General features: G+C 33.7%; 1 protein-coding gene across 2 annotated transcripts in view; it reads right to left on the bottom strand.

Annotated features, from left to right (window-relative positions):
- The window catches only part of LAMA2 (laminin subunit alpha 2), a 628,216-nt gene that overhangs the window by 309,254 nt on the left and 296,838 nt on the right, over positions 1 to 22,124 (bottom strand). For both annotated transcript variants that reach the window (XM_007450523.1, XM_007450524.1), the window contains exons 9-10: positions 21,875 to 21,974; positions 12,013 to 12,173 (exon numbers count right to left, since the gene is read on the bottom strand). In XM_007450523.1, the coding sequence (XP_007450585.1) occupies positions 12,013 to 12,173; positions 21,875 to 21,974 (261 nt within the window). The remainder of the gene's footprint in view (positions 1 to 12,012; positions 12,174 to 21,874; positions 21,975 to 22,124) is intronic.

The following is a 22,124-nucleotide window of genomic DNA, read 5'->3' as shown; positions in this document are numbered from 1 at the left end:
AGGCCCAATACACTGAAAAACTGTTTATAGGTGGGATTCAAGCCAGGGAAAGCTGACTATATGATGAAAAGCTGGGAATGGTGTAATCTCTCAACTTAAAGAATGGTTAATCTTGACTAATGTCTTCTCAATGAAAGTTCCCTGCTTTCCAGGAAACAGATTCTCAATATTCCCCACACACGAAATTGCTCCACATTTTCCCTCTTCCTTGAATTCCCTTATTACTTCCATTCTGAAGCTTTCCTTTTCCTTAGAGAACTAACTTCTCTCAAATGTGTTCCCATTGCCCTTTACACATTGCTCTATTCTAACCACAAAAATGTACTGCTGTATCTTCTAAGATTATTCTCTCCAGCTACATACCATAATCCGTTCAGGTAGAACCCTGTATTACTTACCTCTCTAGTACCAGAAAATGGCAGTGTTCCTGGTACAACACTGAGCACTAGCTTAATAAAACTTTATTAAGTCTCTTGGTGGTCATATTTTTCACCTAGTAGATGTTTCATAAAAACATTTTTGAATAAAGCAAGACTGGTCAGAAGATAGGATAATAAAATCTGAGAACATGGGGGAAAGACAGAAGAGGGAAGAACAATAGAGAAAAACATAGACAAATTTATAAAAAATAAACAAAGAAGTTCTCCTTGTATCCAAGAGAATAATTTATTTGAAAGTAACTTTTGGGCTCAATTTCTATGAGCTATTTACCACCTCAACCATTTCTACATTGCCGGGAGCCTAAACAAAGAGGCATCTCTAGGCCCGTTTCATGTGTCAAACTTTAGCCTCCCAATATGTACACAGATTTAATGACTGCAATGATATTTTTGCTAGTTTTTGTTTCTAAGGTAAATTTCAGATTTTTTAAGATGGTAGATGTCAACAAAACTAATCAAACTAATTTCAGACCTAAGAAGACAAATAAATCCCCCAAACCCTGAAGTTGAGAGCATCTTCAGAAGAGTACACAGGCAGGAAAGATGAAACATATCTATAATCGTAATTTAGTTTATCCTGTTGAAGACAGTACAGCTGTTCTGTACACTGTGTTCTTACGTGGTTGGTCTAATCTACTTTCATTTACTCTAATTTGAAAGCTTGGAATACCACTTTTCTGAGATTCAGACTGAGTTCAACAATTAGAAACTTTCAGACATCAGTTACATTTTCTGTAGCAACATTTTCGCCTGGCAATATGACCTTGAAAAGTAATGATTAAATAATAGCAATATTCAATTTAATTTAATAAACCGAAGCATCACATTAGGGTAGACATTCTAGGGACTATAAAGATGGGTGAGTCAAGGTCTCTGTTTTTACAAGCCAGCAGCTAGAGTTGGGTAAAAACATACATTTACAATCAACCTTAATGCAAGGTGGAATATGAAAAGGTCATCTCTGGGCTTCCCTGGTGGCGCAGTGGTTGAGAGTCCACCTGCTGATGCAGGGGACACGGGTTCGTGCCCCGGTCCGGGAAGATCCCACATGCCGCGGAGCAGCTGGGCCCACGAGCCATGGCCGCTGAGCCTGCGCATCAGGAGCCTATGCTCCACAACTGGAGAGGCCTCAACAGTGAGAGGCCCGCATACCACAAAAAAAAAAAAAAAAGATCATCTCAGAAATAAATTAAATTATGGCAACACAGAGTAGGAGAGGCTAGTTTCTGCTATGAAGGCTTGAGGAGGATTTATGAAGGAGTGGAATTTGACTTAAACTTTGGAGCATGATTTAAAAATTCGACCTGTTGGAGGAGACAGAATAGAGGCCTATGTTAGTAAAGATATTAGGAATAAGAAATAATTCAAAGCTTAGTTTGACTTCTGGGGTTACTGGAGACTGAGTAAATAAGGCCAGTTACATGAGGACTCCATATCTACTTAATTGACCCCCAATAAAAACCCTGGACACCAACACTTGGGTGAGTTCTCCTGGTTGGTAATACCTCATATGTGTTGTTACATACTGTCGCTGGGAGAATTATGTATGTATGATTTTACTGGGAGAGGATAACTGGAAGTTTGTGCTTGGTCTCTCCTTGATTCTTCCCTATGCACCTTTTGCCTTTGCTGATTTTAATCTGTATCCTTTTCACTTTAATAAACCACAAGTATAACAGCTTTTCAGAGTTCTGAATCCTTCTAGTGAATCACTGAAAATGAGTGTTGTCTTGGGTCCCCCAACACACCATGGTAAAGATAATAGGATATCTACACCTATAAAAATAGGTTAGCCAACTGGCAGTTTTACTTTGTTTATTGTGACAAATCTTTGAGGCAAAATATTTTAGATCCTGCTACAGGTCCTCGAGCTAATCCTATACTCAATTCACTTCAACCCTCTTCACAAGCAATTATCAACTCATAAATTTGCAAAGACCTTATATAATATTGTATAGCATTCCAGCTTGAAGCCACCACTTTAAGTTTCTAGACTTCTACTTTTTCAGTCCTGAGTCTATACCATACTTTTTCTTTATTTCATACATTCTCTAGCTCCTAATCAGATTGAGCTAGACTCATTCAGTTGAGAAGTTCTTGGTTCTGACTTTTCTCTAGCTCTACTACAGTCGAATATTAAGCCAACACTAAATAGTAAATATGGTGGATATAGTACCTATATGTGTGTCCTTATGGACTGGTTAAAGAGCCTCTTGAAGCTGGTAGGAAAATGAAGAATCAGGGAGAACAGCTTTTTAGCTCCCTAGCACTCTGCTTTCTGGACATGTATAGAATTAATTAGTTATATCAAGTCCTACTTCCTTTTTAGTTTTCTAATCTCCCTTGAGAGAGTATATATCTAAGTAATTTCTTATTTAAGGATTGTGTCTCCAGAGTTTTCTTTAAAAAGATACTAGTTTTAAAACAGTGATTACTAGAGGACATTACAGTTTGATATTTAATAAATTTTAGATTTTTAGAGTGGCACAATTCAAACACAGAAGCATGGTGTTCCAGGACTTATTGCACCTTCATAGAGACAGAGGTTCCCCACTTTCTAGTAGTTTGCTAATACATGTGATCTTGGAAGCTTGGGTCTCAATTCTTTTTATGGGTTCCCAGGTGCATAACTGCTTTTTCAAAACTTCTTTATGACTCATCAACAACTGTCATCCATGAAGCAACCCCTCACTGTATTCCTAATTTATTTTCAGCTTGATGGGTAAGTTTTATGGGTAAGTTCATTAAGCATTTTAATTTCCTTTGCTATCAATATCAAATTATTAATAAATGCTCTGTATATCACTTCTGTTTCTTTATTCTCTGTAATTATTCATTCATCAAATCATAGCTGAGCTACTACATATAAGGCATTATATGAAATGCCAGAGGGAATATAAAAAATGCCCTCAAGACAATTATAGCAAAGGAAGTAAGAATGTGGACAAATAAGTATAATATAAGGCACAAGGGAGTTACTGCCCTAAGAGGAGTATTGAGTACGTGCTCTGGATCTGACACCAGATTTATGACCAAAGTTCTCCAACCCCCTGAAGGAAGAATAACACAGAGAAGCCACAAGGCTGAAAGAAAAAGGTGTATCCCAAGGTTTGCATGATAGGAGTAAAATAGGCTACTGCAGCACTGTTCTCTTTAATTAGAATGTTCACAGATGTAAGAATGTCTATTGTAGATCTTTTCAATCAATCAATCAATCCAAACAGTAAAACCATCGTTTTTGTTCTTTTCTTGCCACTTATATTACTAAGATCTTCAAAGGCAAATACCTTATAATGTGTCACCATCCAACTCAGTCGCTAAAGCACGGATGTGAAAACAATTGATCCTGAATACCTAATAATGATGGTGAGAGTCTGTGACTTCTAGCCCAAATACTATTTTAGTCATTATGAGACTTCTCTTTCCTTTAGCTATTATTCTATCACTTCTTTGTACGGATCAACTTTAAAAAGAATTGTTAACATGTAATTTAATACAAATTTTAAAAGTTGTTTTAACTATTTATCTCAACAAGATGGGGTCTAATCTATTCTCTCTCTCAGCATTTCAAATGGATAGCTCTTGTCAATCCAGTATATTTATTTTAGTATTTTATTTATTTAGAGTTCAATAGTGATTCTAATTTACAAATTTAATGGTTATTTTTATACCTAAACCTATGAAATAGGTAACTTCCAGAATGCTCAGACTTCCACTCTAGAGATTAACATTCCCTTATATGACCATATTTTCCTAAAAACAAATATTCTAGTTTTTTCATTTCTAAACCATTACTCCAGTTGGTTATATTAACAAAAATTAAACAGGAACTAATGAGAGTTAATTATTTTTTCATTGTCAGATATTAATCCACATAATAAACATTTTTATTCTCTTATGTATCGTGATAATACAAAGTGTCACTTCAGACCAGTGGTTCTCAACCTAGATTTTATTATCCCTAAGGAGCCTCTTTAGTCATTTTTTTCATAATCATCTCCACCATGAAATTTTAATTCTACAGATATACTGCATGTGCTGATGTACTGTGTGAATATGTTTGCCTTATACATAAAATGGATGTGATATTTTTGCCCCCAAGAACAACTTTTCATCCCCTTAGAGAGAAATATGTGCTTTATATACATATTTCTGTTGAACATATCTAGCTGAGTATCTAATTAGATATTTTGTGGCCTACCCTACAAAAAATATATGTAATAACTGTCCTTTTTGTCTTTAGTACTTTTTTTTCCCTAAAAACAAAGTTGAATTCGGAAAATCTGACTAGGTTCTTTTTTCTTGAAGTGACATATTGTTGGGTTGACATCAGTTTTCTTTTTGCTATAGTTTCCTTAGCACAGTTTCTCTCTTGAGAAATATAGTCACAATAGTCCCCCTGTATTCTTTCTTACGAAGCCACCTTCTTATAAATTAGGAACACTTCAACAGTACATGTTTATCTGTGATTGTTAGTAGCCAACTGGGAATTCTATTGACAAAGTTACCAGGAATATCTCCAGTGACATTTAAGTTATTTTTTGTGATAACTGCTTCAGAAATTTTGCAGTCATGCTTGTTTATTGGGGTGTTTGGAGTCAATTACAGATTTTCCTGTTATGGCCTTCATTCTAATGTATCCTAGTATTAAAAGAAGTTAACAAAAGAAGGATAATTAGATAATTAGCATTATTTCTTGAGTGTTTACTCTTTAAATATACTGTTCCAAGGCTAAATAATAAATACTTGGTGGGTTAGAAAGAGAGAGAGAAGAAAATAAATGAAAATTTAGTTCTCACTTTTTACAACCTTAACTTTTAATATTAGAAAAAAGAATATTTTTGAACTGTAACTGTTGCAAGAGACAAATTCTGGTATATACCTTTTATGCTAAAAATTTTACATCTGTAATTTAGATTTGGGATCAAATATATAAATCGAATGCCTCTTGTAAAAATGCCCTGGGTTCGAGCCTAACAAGTTAAAGAGGTAATCATTCCCATACATAAATGGAAAAGAGGAGGGAAACTCAAACCAATAAAAATATTAGCATACACCATAAAAATCCCATTGGGGAAAATAATGGAAACATCTCTACTTGTAAAAAACAATATAAATAATCAAAAAATTAATCCAGCAGGTATTTATGATTATACTTTATATTTGCACAGGGCTTCAATGTTATAATTACACCTATTGAGAGGTGGGCAAGAAAGATTTAATATCATTTTGTGGATTAAGAAATATGAATCAGACAGTTTAAGCAACTGTCAAAGCTTCACACTTTTTTTAGTTTTCTCCTTTCCTTCTTTTTTATGTATGAGCCACTGTGTTATCTTCTTATTTTTTAATGACGAAGAAAATATACAGAATTGATGTCATCACAGAGGTGCAATAGACATTAAATGGATTGCAAATTGTGAAAAGATCATAAAGGAAAAGAAAAAGGTGACAAGTGACTATGGCAGAAGAACGATTTATACCGGGGGATAAAGGATAGCTTTGCTGAGAAGTGGAACTGAGCCTTGAAAAATGCCTAGGTAAGCAAAGGGAAAAGGTCAGAGTGAGGTTTTCCCAGCAGTCTGAATGGAATCTGTTAAATTCCAGAGTTAGAAAGAGGTTGATGACTCAAGAAATTTAAGCAAGGCTGGAAGACAGTGGCTGAAGCTCAAGAATATTCTGGCGAGGTAAACCAAGGTCAGATCACATCATTTTGTGCGTCAGTAAGAACTTAATGTAAAGTGCAATAAAAAAAACCCAAAGCAAAACAAGATGAAAATACAGATTTTGATTTCTAGTCTTTTACTTCACTATTTATCTTTCCATTATGACTTTGATAAACATAAAAGCACATGTACCTACCTAGATCAAGGTCTATTTATATTATTTATCAGAGCCTGCAATCCAACTGACTTTGGATACATAATATGATGCCAAACTTCAAAAGAGCCAATTTTTAGCATGTAGGACTTAAAATGAACAAATACCAAGAGTCAGAACAGCATTTACATTTACTTGATTTGTCATATATCTGAGATTGTCTTATCTCTTGTAATTTACCAGAAGAGAGAAGAATTTTCAAAATTTTAATATGCATAACAATTAGTAAATATTTTTGTGTTGCATTGTTTTCATATTTTGAAATATAATTAGGATGGGGTGCTCAGTAATATCATTATCTAAAGAAGGATATAACAGAAAATCTTACGTGTAGAGGTAATAGTATTTGACAGTGTAGTAAGTGAGAAATTTTGTTCACCTCTTTTTAAATCAGGAAATCCTTTTTTTCCTTCAATTAGAGAAAGTTTAAATCTGGAATTATTTTAAAGCATTAGAAAAGTACATATAATATGATAATTATCCACTACCCAAAACCTAGAGGTAAAAAATATGAATATTTTCCCAAGTGTGCTTCAGCTATATTTTTAAAGAAATAAAACTTAAGCACATTTGAATCTCACTTCTCTCACTGCGCTTCTATCCTATTCCTTTCCCTCTTTCTCTAGAGTTAACTATTATTCTGAAATTAGTATACATCATATCAGTGTATTTAAATTTTTAAAATTTATATTTGTGTGCTCACAGAATGTTTTATGTTTTACAACTTTACATAAATGATAACATAATGACATTTGTTTGTTTGTTTGTTTTGCGGTACGCGGGCCTCTCACTGTTTGTGGCTCCTCCCGTTGCAGAGCACAGGCTCCGGACGCGCAGGCTCAGCAGTCATGGCTCACCGGCCCAGCCGCTCATGTGGGATCTTCCCGGACCGGGGCACGAGCCCGCGTCCCCCGGACCGGCAGGCGGACTCTCAACCACTGCGCCACCAGGGAAGCCCCATAATGGCATTTTTTCCCTTCATTTCACCTGAAATTTATCAATGTTTTTACACATAAGACCTATTTCACTCACTCGAGTTGTTTCTTGTACCAGATTACATGAATATATTATAATTTATTTTTCTTCTTTATGGATATTTAGATTTTTCCTAATTTTCATTGTAACAAGTAGGTCTATGTTGAACATCTTGTACATGCTTTTATATGCCTCTTTATACATGTTATATAAGATTCTTTTGGGGTAAAACATCCAGATATTGAGTTGCTGGCTGACAGGTTTTTAATATCTTTAATGATACTAGATAACGCCATATTGGCCTCCTAAGTAGTGGTACTAATTCATCCTAATAAGAGCATTTCCATTTCTCCAGATTTTCACCAGCACTTGATATTAGCAGCTATCTCCCCATTTTAAATATTACTTTATGGTCTTCAATAATCTTTTAAAAAATACCTGTACTTGAGACATTTATTTCTAAGCACCACATAGTTTTGTTACTATTCTAAATATTTTTATTACATTTCTTAATTGGTTATCACTAGTGTATAGAAATGCTACTGCTTTTTATAGACTGATTCTTGTATTCTGCAATCCAGTGAAACTCTTCTGGGTTCAAAATTCTTTGACTAAAGTACATATATTCTGAGAAGTTTTTTCAGTGAAGTTAAAAACACACTAATTAGTGGGAAACACAATAATCTGATATTTGTCTCTAGTTTTAATATTTTTCTCTTTGTCTTGACTAGTGGGCAGGGTTTCTACTATAAGCCCTGCTGGTGGTCTGTTTTTTTTTTTTTTAATCTTCTTCAAAGTATGTATAATTTTCTTTAATTCTACATAATTCTTTACTCCTTCATTATTTCTTGAACATTGTTTCTCCCCAATTTCATCTAATCTCTTCTTTGGCCAGTCCTGATAAATTTTATGTTGTTTTTTTTAATCATTCTATCAGCCATGCCACTTAGCATCTCACACTTTTATTTCTTTACCTCCCTATGACAATTTACAAGTAATTTCCTCCATTCTGTATTTCTGATTCTCTATCCAGCAGTTTCTAATCTCTTGTTCAACCCATTCACTGAATTTTAAATTTCAATGACTACATATATTTTTATTTCTAGAAGTAAACTACAGTAACATTTTTCCACACCTGCGTATTCTTTTAATATAGTGCCCTGTTTTGTGTTGTATTTTCCTATTTTTTCTTTCTTTGTTCTTTTATTTTCTAGTCATATTTTTATGACTGTACATTTTCTACATATTTTATTCTCTTATTTATATTATAAAATTATGATTACATATTTTATGTTCATATAAATTTTTTTAGACTATCCTATTTTTTTTAGCTTTTAGTGTACAAATATTCTGAATTTTATGGCTTCTGATTCCCTTTTGTAGTTATTTTCCTTTTGTGCAGTATACTGCTTTCCAGTGAGCTCACTGTCAGTTAAGGCTATACTTTCTTTCCTGTGGAAATACCATTTGCTTGACTTGTTGAAGAATTCTAGCACAGAAAGGGAGAATAAAACTGACCCCATTCCCATGTGGCACACAGGTTTGAGGGTTTGACAATGCACTATTTTTACCCACCTAGAGCCCCAAAGGAAAGAGAGTGTTTTCTGGTTGCCACTCCTAGCTTGCAGGTGCAATTTTCTCATGGCTGTTTGTTTCACTGCCAGGGGACATTTCTAGAATCTAAGCTTAAGTGAATTCAGTTCCAATTTCCCTCAGTGAGTCCAAATCCTAGTGTCAAGTCTCAGAAAAGCCATTACAACTCTAAACTTTAACCCCCATCTTAGAACTATGACCAGTCTCCCACCCCCCATGCCCGCCAATGACCTTAACTGCACAGTTTTGCTTGAGTTTATGCTTAACTCAGACTTCCCTCTTTGGTTTAACATCTAGGAAATTCCCTTTCTTTCCTGAATCTACGTGATTGCCAATTTATTTGCTCTGTTTTATCCAGAATACTTGTATTTGAAATGGCAGAAATGGGAAAAGCGGTGTCAACTTTTCTCAGTACTGCATTTTAATAGAATGTTAGTCATTTAAAATTTACAATAGAAATAAATTTAGGCCCAAGACTTTATGACAAAGTACTTTCTTAAAATGTTTACAAACTTCAGTAAATATTTTTTTCTAATGAAAATTATGGAAAACTGTTATATATTATAGTGAAAAAGAATAAATGTGCAAATGTTTACTGGTTAATACACATTTTGGAGATGAACGCTTTTATAGATATCACTTTACCTGAATTTAAGTCTCTAGTATCTTAGCTTCTCAATAATGTTTTACCTGTTAAATAGCATTTGATATATGTTGTTTTGAATAATCAAGTGACAATCCTATGTCAAATCATGTTTTTGTTAAACATGCATATAATTCATGACTTTTAAAATTATGTAGATATCTACTGAGACTTGCTTTCTGCAAGTTTTTATCCCAAAACACATTTAGTTTATAAGAACTTATAGTAATCTATTTTAAATATCACATAGTTGAAGGGTAACTCTTTTCATGATGCTAGTTACTTAATTTTTCATTCTCTTTTATGATTTCTTAATTGCTTATTGTTGTGTTTTAATTGTCTATGTAGAGCTTCAAGTGACTCTGTAGAAGGCATTTTTCTTATTAGGATTTTAATCACTCTTAGTGCAATACTGAGGCAGGCAGAGAGCAGGTGGTGGCTCGAGGAACTATCCCTCGGATCTCTGCTAATGGCGACAACTCTCCTGTTCTACCCTTTCTCTATATATTTTTCAAGGAAAATGAATGGGGTCTGCCTCCTTTATGTGTTTCTCTTTCCTCGCAAAAATACTGGGCATCTCCCTTCTATATATAGTATGTGTGTAACAATATTCCCTTTCTCTTTTTTCTTATAAATTTTTTAAAATTCATTTTTGGCTGCTTTGGGTCTTCATTGCTGCGCGCAGGCTTTCTCTAGCTGCAGTGAGCGGGGGCTACTCTTCGTTGCGGTGTGCAGGCTTCTCATTGTGGTGGTTTCTCTTGTTGCGGAGCATGGGCTCTAGGCACGTGGGCTTCATTAGTTGTGGCACGTGGGCTCAGTAATTGCGGCTAGTGGGTTCTAGAGTGCAGGCTCAGTAGTTGTGGTGCACAGGCTTAGTTGCACCACGGCATGTGGGATCTTCCCGGACCAGGGCTCAAACATGTGTCCCCTGCATTGGCAGGCGGATTCTTAACCACTGCACCACCAGGGAAGCCCCCTTTCTTTTTTTTCCAGTTTGATTTCCTATATTCTAGAGACTCAGGAGGTTTCTCTTCCATTTTAAGCACAGCTGTGCCTGTATTTTATTTGAGCAAGTGATAAAGGTTAGAGATTTCTGTGGAGTTTTGGAAAAGGAATAAATCACACACAGGAAATATATTTGGTAAATATTAGAGAAGATGCATTAAGAGCCTCTAGGATCGCTCCAAAAGACATACAGGATGAAGATAGGTGGTGTCCTTTAAAAAGTGATCACCCACAGACCACTCCAGTCTTGATCTACAAGTGTAAGTCTTCATTTCTGATAATATTAGAATAAAAGGTACTAAATCTAGTTAATTTACTATATTTCAGTACATGGCAACTCTTTACCATGGACTGTAGACTTTCTGCCTGTTTATATGGACAGGAGTTTTATTGTTTCAGTGGTCCAAGATAGGTACCTAAATTATCCTTGATAAAACATATACTTATTATATAACTATTATAGTATTTAGCTTCATATTTCAGACATTCCTGCCCCAATAAATGAACACTCAACATCAATACTAATATTTACTTATTTTATGGTCTAACGTTTGTATACATATGCACACTCATATAACAACTATCAGCATATAATTTATAGCTGCCTAGACTAATGAATTAATAAAGGAAAGATTCTTAATAAGATTCCACCTATGTTTGAGAACAAAGAAAAAAAGAAGTAACATTTATTTTTACATCAGTATGGAATGCTAACTTTTTCAATGGAGTGTTTATTTTCTCAGCTAATATAGCTAACACTGTCTGATCTGAACGTTTTGGAACTGATTACTATAGCTAAAGGAAATCAGTTTTATCATTTTAGACTTGGGCTTGCCTCTGTGTTTCCCCTATGTGTATAAGCTGCAGGTGTAATATATCCCTTGGTGTTAACACAATGAGCTATTATCTGAGTGTATACAACAAATAAAGTTGCAATTTCTGAAAGTACTCTTGGGAGGAAATATTGAGCATTTAATCAATTCCACAAGGGTTTCTCACATTATTTGGTAATTAAACAGAGGATTTTGAACATGGTATTTTCAGACCTATCTGGGTTCAAATTCAGAAGATTATTTAAAAATCTAGAATAAAACCCTTGACAGAATTATTTTCAGAATTAGATACAAAGCTAAAGTAGTTTTGAGTGTACAGTAGATTTAAAGGATTGCTAGTTTTACTGCTGTGTATTTTAAAATTAACAGACTAGATAGGTAGTGGGGGAAACCTGTTTTTGTTATAAAATAACACATTCTCAAGGTGACTTATCTTCTGTATTTGTAGGTTTTTAGACAAATGGCATGTGTCTTGCTGCAGTGAACCTGGTTCTAAAGACACTTAACAGGAATGCCACCAATAGAATAGAGAATGGAGATTTACAGAAGTTCCAATTGCTTAATGCCTGCAGATATATGAGAGAAACCAAGAAAAATGACCTTTGCTCTAAACAATGGGACATTACTAGAATAAACAACATACCTTGCAGTTACAGGGTCCAAAACAAGGGTCCTCATTTGTGCTCCCTGCACCACTACAATTACAGGGTTTGCAGTCTGGGTAGCCAGTGTAGCCCCTGGCACACCGATCACAGCTCACCCCTCTGAAGCCAGGTTTGCAATAACAGGACCCAGGTGCCAGACCTAATGGTAGATGAGACACATATCAATATTTTCTAACTGACTCATAACCCCCCTCAGATTATCACAAGATGGGAAAGTGCCTTGGGCATAAAAATATACTACTTGAAAAAAAAACCTAACAACAATCATTTAAGTACAACATCACTAAGTACAACAAAGAAAAAGGCTAAGGGTGTTCAGCCTAAATGTCCATCGACAAATGAATGGATAAAGAAGATGTGGTACATATATACAATGGAATATTACTCAGTCATAAAAAGAATGAAATAATGTCATTTGCAACAACATGGGTACAATTAGAGATTATCATACTAAGTGAAGTAAGTCAGAAAGAGAAAGACAAATACCATATGATATCACTTATATGTGGAATCTAAAATATGACATAAATGAACTTATCTACCAAACAGAAACAGACTCACAGACCTAGAGAACAGATTTGTGGTTGCCAAGCGACAGAGGGTTGGGGGAAGGAGGGACTGGGAGTTTGGGATTAGAAAATGCAAACTATTTATATAGGGAATGGATAAACAACAAGGTCCTACTGTATAGCACAGGGAACTATATTTAATATCCTGTGATAAACCATAATATAAAGGAACATGAAAAGGAATGTATATATATATCTATAACTGAATCACTTGGCTGTGATTTACACAACATTGTAAATCAACTATACTTCAATAAAGTAAATTTTTAAAAGAGACTGAAGGTGTTCATGGGAATACATATTTGGGGGATAAAAAGGAATAGAGGAGGGAAATAATAGCCATTTAAATTTGCTTATTTTAAATAGAGAAATGCAAGAGACAATTTTTATTCTTGTCTTTGATTAAAAAAATAGAAAAAAACACATGAAAGAATACAAGTTATTGACCTTCAAAATCTGGAAAAATATAAAAGCAAATCAGTAAAATATAGTCCACTCAAAAAACAAAAGAAGGGAGAAAAAAGCAAGGAAACATTATGCTGAGAAAACATAAAACAATAACAGAAAGAGTGCCAAACATACGTACTAACAATACATAAGTTAGTCTTACTCTTTCAATTAAAACTATGTGCATGTAATGTTCACAAGAAATAGACAAAATGACAAGAAATATTAAAAATAAAAGAAGGTAAATATACATTAGGAAAGCATAGAGAAAATTTAAAACAGTTGTAGTAATATTAATGAGGGCCAAAGTAGAATTCAATTAAAATAAATTCAATAGAACAAGCTCTCTGTTTACATTACTAAAGGTACAATAAAAACATAATTTAAGTTATTATATTTATGCTCCAAATAAGCACTAATTAGAAGTACAAAAAAATATAGACAATGAAAGATATTGGAAATCAAAGGAAAATTGCCCCAAAATCAATGGCTGAGAATGACATTAACCTACCAACTTTAAATATTTACACATGAATTAGTAAAAAGCAAAACACAAAAATTTGAATAATCTAATAATGTTGAATTATATATTAAATGGCATATAAATATTTATTGTAGCTTATCATTAACTAATCCACAAAAATGTTCAATTTCTCAAAGCAGAAATTATTTAAGGCTTATTTTCTTAACATAAATTGCTACTTCTCTATTTGTAACAAATGCTACATTAAATTAGGATTAAATTAATTATAAATATCAAACATGAAGATAGAATTTTATGCAAAACTCAGACACTCTAAAAATTAATAAATATTTCTTCCTAATAACCCTTAGGTTAAAAAGAAAATCAAGACGTTAATTGCAGATCAAATAGTTTTTTAAATAGAATATAAAAGCAGTAAGAAAGGAACTTAGCAATTTTCACTGGATGTTGAAAAACTGAAGCCAAACTTTTAGCCTTAAATATTCCATTATTTTAAAAAATGTAAATAAATGAAAACTTAATTCATGTAATTATCAAAAAATTTAAAAAAACAAAATGAACACCTGGGAAAGAAGGTAGACTTGAAACATAAACAAAAAGAAAAGGAAGCAAAAGAAGGAAACTTAGACAAAGCTAATTAAGGATATCAAAAGAGGACAAATGATGAAAGAATTCCCACAAAAATATTTCAGTACCAGTTAGTTTTTACAGTGTTTTCAAAGTCTGAAACTCTTATGGAGCATATAAAAAACAGAGAGGTATGTAATTCAGTTTATTAAGCTAGTGAATACATGATATAAAAATCTAACAAAGATAATCCAAAATAAACATAACGACTAATATTTAAATAGCATTTATTTTATACTAGGCTTTACAATTTGCTTACACACTACATATATGCTAATTGAGTTAACATTCAAAATAACAATATGAGGTAGACCCTATTATCTTCCCCGCTTTACAGATGAGGAAACTAAGACACAGAGAAATTTAGTGATTTGCCAAGGTAGCACAGCTGGCAGGTGTCAGAGCCAGGAACAAGTTAACATATGAATCCAGATAAGAAAATCCTAAATAAAATAAACACCAAGCTGAACCCTAAAGTACTGTAAATTAAAAGGACCTTCCATGACAACCTAGTAGAATTTATTTTGGTAATATAAATACCTCATTTTATTTCACTGTTTTATTGTGCTCTGCAGATATTTTGTTTTTTACACATGGATCGTTTGCCCCTGCATTGAGCACATTTACTGGCACCATTTTTCCCACAGCATCTGCTTACTTTGTGTCTCTGTGCCACATTTGGATAATCCTCCCAATATTTCAAATTTTTTCATTATTATTATATTTGTTATGGTGATCTGCGATCAGAGCTTTGATGTTACTATTATAATTGTTTTGGGACACCACTAACCACACACACATAAAACAGCAAACTTAATCTATAAATGTTGAGTGTGTTCTGACTGCTCACAGACTGGCCATTTCCCATCTCTCTCCCTCTCCTCAGGCCTCCCTGTTCCCTCAAACACAATATTTAAATTAGGCCAATTAATAACTCTACAGTGGCCTCTAAGTGCTCAAGTGAAAGGAAGACTTGCATGTCTCTCACTTTAAATCAAAAGCTAGAAATAATTAAGCTTAGTGAGAAAGGCATGTCAAAAGCCAAAATAAGGTCTAAAGCTAGTCCTCTTTCACCAGTTAGCCAAGTTGTGAATGCAAAGGAAAAGTTCTTGAAGGAAACTAGAAGTGCTACTCCAGTGAACACACAAATGTTAAGAAAGTCAAACAGACTTATTGCTGATAATGGAGAAAGTTTTATTGGTCTGGATAGAAGATCAAACCAGCCACAACCTTCCCTTAAGCCAAAGCCTAATCCAAAGCTAGGCCCTAACTCTCTTCAATTATATAAAGGCTGAGAGAGGTGAGGAAGCTACAGAAAAGTTTGAAGCTAGCAGAAGTTGGTTCATGAGGCTTAAGGAAAGAAGCCGTCTCCATAACATAAATGTGCCAGGTGAGGCAGCAACTGCTGATGAAACAGCTGCAGCAAGTTATCCAGAAGATCAAACTAAGATAATTTGTGAAGGTGAGGACACTAAACAACAGATTTTCAATGTAGATGAAACAGGCAACTACTGGAAGAAGATGCCATCTAGGACTTTTATAGCTAGTGAGGAGAAGTCAGCACCTGGCTTCAAATCTTCAAAGGACAGGCTGACTCTCTTATTAGGAGCTAATTCAGCTGATGACTTTAAGTTGAAGTCAATGCTCACTTACCATCCCAGGGCCCTTAAGAATTATACTAAATCTACTCTACTTGGATGATAGCACATCTGTTTAAGATGGTTTATTGAATATTTTAAGCCCACTGTTGAGAAATATTGCTCATAAAAAAAGACGCACTTCAAAATATTACTGATCATCTTGACAATGAACCTGGTCACCCAAGAGCTCTGATGGAGATGTACAATGAAATTCATGCTGTTTCCCTGTCTGCCAACACAACATCTATTCTGTAGCCCATGGATCAAGAAGTAATTTTGACTTTCAAGTCTTATCATTAAAAATATGTATTTCCTAAGTCTACAGCTGCCATAGATAGTGATTCTGCTGATGGATCTGGGCAAAGTCAATTGAAAACCTTCTGGAAAGGATTCACCATTCTAGATGCCATTAAGAACATTTGAGATTCATGGGAAGAGGCCAAAATATCAACATTAACAGGAGTTGGAAAGGAGTTGATTCCAACCCTCATGGATAACTTTGAAGGGTTCAACACTTCAGTGCTGAAAGTCACTGCAGATGTGGTGGAAATAGCAAGAGAAATAGAATTAGAAGTGGAGCCTGAAGATGGAACTGGATTGCCACAACCTCATGTTATATTTTAATGAATGAGGAGTTGCCTCTTCTGGATGAGCAAAGAAAGTGATTCCTTGAGATGGATTCTACTCCTGGTGAAGATGCTGTGAAGACTATTGAACTGACAACAAAAAATTTAAAATATTACATAAACTTAGTTGATAAAGTAGCCACAGGGTTTAAGAAGATTGACTCCAAATTTGAAAGAAGTTCTACTGTGCGTAAAATACTATCAAAGACCATTACATGCTACAGAGAAATCGTTCATGAAAGGAAGAATCAATCGACGTGGCAAACTTCACTGGTGTCTTATATTAAGAAATTACCGCAGCCATCCCAGCCTTCAGCAGCCACCACCCTGATCTGTCAGCCGCCACTGACATCAAGGCAAGACCCTCCACCAGCAAAAAATTGCAACTCACTACAGGCTCAGATGATGGTTAGCATTTTTTAGCAAGGAAATATTTTTTTAGTTAAGCTATTGTGTTTTTAGACATAATGCTATTACACACTTAAGAGACTACAGTATAGTGTAAACATAACTTTTATATGCACTGGGTAACCAAAAATCAGTGTGACTTGCTTTATTACAGTGGTCTGGAACTGAACTTGCAATATCTCTGAGGTATGCCTGTATCGTTTAACATTAATACATTTTTTTAAATCGTATGTATAAGTCAAATGGAAAAGAAATCCGTTCAATAAAGGTTGCAGATGCATTCCCCCAAATTAATATTTGTTTCTGATGTTAAAATCTCCAGACCTTGAGGCCAAATGTAGAAATACTGCAAGTAATAAACAATGTCTATTAATGTTTGTTTCTGGGAATATTATGAAGGAAATGTCCATAAAGATTTCCTTGTTCAGAACACTTGATTATGCAGGATGAAATTAAAGATAGACAGCAGAGAGAGAGATATATAAAATGGTTGTGCTGTTATGAAATAGAGAAACCCCTTGGAGATCAGAAACTAAAAAAATTACTTTCTAGAGTGGTAAGCCATTCCTTAAACCAGCGTCTTTCCTGAAGTTGACTAATTCTGATTAACTAGTCTAGAGCATGGAGCATGGTTTTATGGAACAAAAGACAAATTCTAGGTACTACTCAAGTTAGGAGGACATATCAGAGAACTTTACATATAAATTCAAGACTCCTGAAAGGGTAAACTAGAAAATACACAGATATGTGTGCGTGCGCACGCACACACACACACACACAATCATGAAACACACAAGAAAACAAGGCCCTGATAAAGACTTAGCAGAAAAATCAAACTGCAGAATCAACTAGATAGCAGAGAATACTAGTAACAGATACAAATTATAAAATAAACATAGAGCTGTCCTCTCTTATCTGCGGTTTCACTTTCTATGGTTTCAGTTAACCTGTGGTCAAACACAGTCGAAAAATATTAAATGGAAAATTCCAGAAACAGACAATTCATTAGTTTAACATCAAGTACCATTCTGAGTACAGTGATGAAATCTTGCACCATCCCACTCTATCCTGCCCAGGATGTGAATCATCCCTTTTTGCAGCATATCTCATCCCACTGGTCACTTAGTAGCCATATTGGTTTTCAGATTGACTGTCAAGGTTTTGCAGTGCTTGCGTTCAAGTAACCCTTATTTTACTTAATAATGGCCCCCAAATATGAGTAGTGATACTGGCAATTCAGATATGCCAAAGAGAAGCCATGAAATTCTTCCTTTAAGTGAAAAGGTGAAATTTTTCAACTTAAGAAAGACAAACTGTATGCTGAGGTTGTTAAGGTCTACCGTAAGAACAAATCTTCTATCTATGAAACGGTGAAGAAGGGAAAAGAAATTTGTGAGCATTTTGCTGTTGCACCTCAAATTGTAAAAGTTTTGACCACAGGGCATGGTGTTTGGTTAAGATGAAAAAGGCATGGAATTCGTACAAAAATATATTTTGAGAGAGAAAGACCACATTCACATAACTTTATTATAGTATATTGCTATAACTGTTTTATTTTATTATTAGTTGTTGTTACTCTTGCTGTGTCTAATTTATAAATTAAACTTTATCATAAGTATGTGTGCATAGGAAAAAAACATAGTATATGCAGGGTTTGGTACCATCTGCATCTCAGGCATCCACTGGGAATCTTGAAACATACCCCCAGGGATAAGGGGGGACTGTATTTAAATGTTTAAAGAAACAAAAATAATATTAAATATAGGTGAATTAAAAGAGACTATCAGAAAAACAAAATGCAGTTAGAAACTTTTCTTATAAAATATACCAAAATAAATTCCAGATGGATTAAAGAATTAAGTATCATAAAAAGAAATCAAGTGGTCAAGATGAAGGTGGTCCAAGGTACAAACTTCCAGTTATAAGATAAATAAGTACAAGGGATGTAATGTACAACATGATTAATATAATGAACTCTGCTGTATGGTATACATGAAAGTTGTTAACAGAGTAGATCCTAAGAGTTCTCATCACAAGGAAAATTTTTTTCCTTTTTCTTTTATTTGGTATCTATACGAGATGATGAACGTTCACTAAACTTACTGTGGCAATCATTTCATGAAGTATGAAAGTCAAATCATTATACTGAACACCTTAAACAGTGTTGTATGTCAATTATATTTCAATAAAACTGGAAGAATAAAAGGAAATAAAAACTAAAGAAATAAAGTTTGTCTAAACTTGGAGTAGATAAGAATTTTAGGATTATAAAGGCATGTAAGAAATCCAATAGAAAAATATTGCTATGCATAATAATTTTAGCATAATGTCATTCTTATAGCTAAAGTGGGTTTTCTGAATTTTCATAGGTTATTATATAAAAATTTTAAAATTATATACATTAAAAATTATTATCTATAATAATGAGATACAAAGAAAATCTAGAAATTGTTCATAACAAATATGACATACTATTAGAGCTCTTACAAATCTATGGAGGAAAAAAAAACACCTTACACCAAAAAGAAAATTAAGGAAACAGAAAATTCACACACAAAATATGTGTTTTTCTCTAGCAATCAGGTTAATGTCAATGAGATAGTAAACATCATTTCTCACGATCTGGTTATTCATTCTGACTAAGAAATCCAAATCATTAGACTACATCTGAGACTGTTTCCTAAAGAGATCATCAGACTAAACAGGAAGAAAAAAATGTATCATGGTTATATGTCTAATTATTCAACTCAAGCCCATATTGAATAAAATAGATCTAATTATAATATTACAAATATTGATTATTGCTTTCAATTTAAAATTAGAAAAATTAATTATTGTCCTGGAACCAAATATCTCTACACAATTTTTGAAAAGGTGAAGATGCAACTGACAGACATTGTCAAGTAGGTTGAAGATCAGGGGAGCATGTAAAGATGATCTTTTTCTCAGTTTGTGTAGTATGACCTCAAGGGATAAAGTCCAACTTTAATAAATCAAAAACTAGGAATTTAAGCTTTTTATTTAACATGCTAAAAATACCATAGAAGAAAAAAATTATAAAAAGATATGAATGGTAGGAAGAAGGTGATATGAATGAAATGTTTGTGTTCCAAGATGGACAGTCAATAGGCAATATTTAATGGTGATGAAAAATACTAAGAATATTATTCAGATATTGTTTGAAAGATAAGTTCTTCCAAAAGAACTTAAGAGGAGGAAAGGATCAGTGTGATTAAATTGGGAAATGAGACTAGGGGTGAATAAGTTGAAGAGGACACTGTGCTGTTTATTTTATTACCTTCCCTACTGTTAAAATTTTATGTGACCATGTGTTGTCTTTATAATAATTGAAAAATCACTATTTTGTACAACTGTAACTTATATAATATTGTACATCAACTATACCACAACTTGGAAAAAAGAATTTAGAGCACAGAGGAAAAAAATAATTGAAAAATATTTATATCCAGAGATCTTCATTAAAGCATTGGTTAAAATATACAAAATTTAGAAACAATCTTAATATCTATTCAAAGTTGAGTACTGTATTCAGGAGCTAAAACCAGATTTCAGAGAAATGAACAGATATGGGCAAAAATGCATCATGTAAAGTTAACACACAAATGTTAATGATAGTACTATGCTGAATTACCACTGCATTGAATACTCATTTTTCTACTTTTTTTTTTTGTAGTCACTTTTTTCAACGACAAAATACCTACCATTTTAAACTCAAGGGATAAAATTAAATTACATTGCTCAAAATAATGTGATTTAGTTGCTACCATAAAAAGATAAGGGACTATAAAATGAAAAGTGACATCAATAATTCACCATTTGAGTTTTTAAATAATAATTTTTTAATCTTTTAAGATTTAAGACTGTAAGGCTTAAACAGATAATTAAATAGTTTTGTAAGTTTTGTAAAGAAAGCAGGTAAGCTTAACTGTGCCAAAGAAATATTGCCAGTCTTTTAAATAGAAGGTCTTTCGGGGAAAAAGCCTATAGCATAGACATGATTTATTTTAGTCTTTCCACAGAAGAGAAGAATCCAGTCTTAGAAATATAAAGAAACAGTTCCAGATATATTCTATGAATTTTCTACTTTGGCAAGCAACTTTCCTGGAAGTACTTCCTAAACATTTCACATCAAAGAGTTAATTTGGCATTTGATTACTTAATGTTTGGAGTCCATCGTGAATTTCAATCCTCAAAGAAGGTTCTGTCTTAAGTTAATGTCAGCCTCTTCCCTTCATTAACTCATTCCTACTGCCTTTTTACAGTCCTTTATGTAGACTTCTCGCTTTCTGTATTATTAACTACATCTCAGTCTGTGATCTCATCTATTTGCTATTCCCATTGTAGCACACACATCCCCCAGTGAACACTGTCATTTCACCCTAGAAATCACACCTGCTACAAAGAAATATAATAAATAGCAAGACGTCAAGAAATTACATACACCACAGATTTATAATAGACTAGAAGATATATATATATGTAGATATGTAAATATGTATATATGTGTGTATATATATATATATATATATATACACACACACATGTATACTAATGCAAAACAAATGATTCAACTTTTCTTGCTTTTAAAGTATAATTAAACAAACATAATTACTGAGATGAATTAAAAACTGCTTCCTGTAGGGGACACTGATAGCTGTAAGAATAAATTTATACTGAGCCCACGTGCTCTGGGGCCCACGTGCCACAACTACTGAGCCTGGATGCTTCAACTACTGAAGCCCACGCACCTAGAGCCTGTGTTCCACAACAAGAGAAGCCACCGCAATGAGAAGTCTGCACACCACAACAAAGAATAGCCCCACTCACAGCAACTAGAGAAAAAAGCCTGCATGCAGCAACAAAGACCCAACGCAGCCAAAACATAAAAAATAAAATAAAAAATAAAAAGAATAAATCTATTACATGAATGAAATTTACTGCAACATGTTCTGAAAATAATCACACTTGGCTTTAGTTGTCCTTTCATCAGAACAATGGCCTTCTACTATAGCTCTCACCTCGTTGAGCACGTTTTTCATCCTTGACACAGATTTCATTTAAGGAACCAACTGGGTCACAATGGCATGGCTGGCATGGTCTTGGATAATTTGGAGATATCTAACAAAAATATTAAAATTCTGTTTTAAAAACACTAAATTTTTCAATTCAGCAAGCCTTTAAAGAACATTTTAATAAATAATAATAAATTATATTTAGAAAATAATAATATAAGAAATTTTCTTTATTATATGCTTGCATTTTCTAAAA

The sequence above is a fragment of the Lipotes vexillifer genome, unplaced genomic scaffold (genome assembly GCF_000442215.2).
Source record: "Lipotes vexillifer unplaced genomic scaffold, Lipotes_vexillifer_v1.1 scaffold537, whole genome shotgun sequence".
Lineage (NCBI taxonomy): Eukaryota > Metazoa > Chordata > Mammalia > Artiodactyla > Lipotidae > Lipotes > Lipotes vexillifer.
Note: the sequence above shows the minus strand (reverse complement) of the source record. Positions and strands in the feature narration are given on the sequence as shown.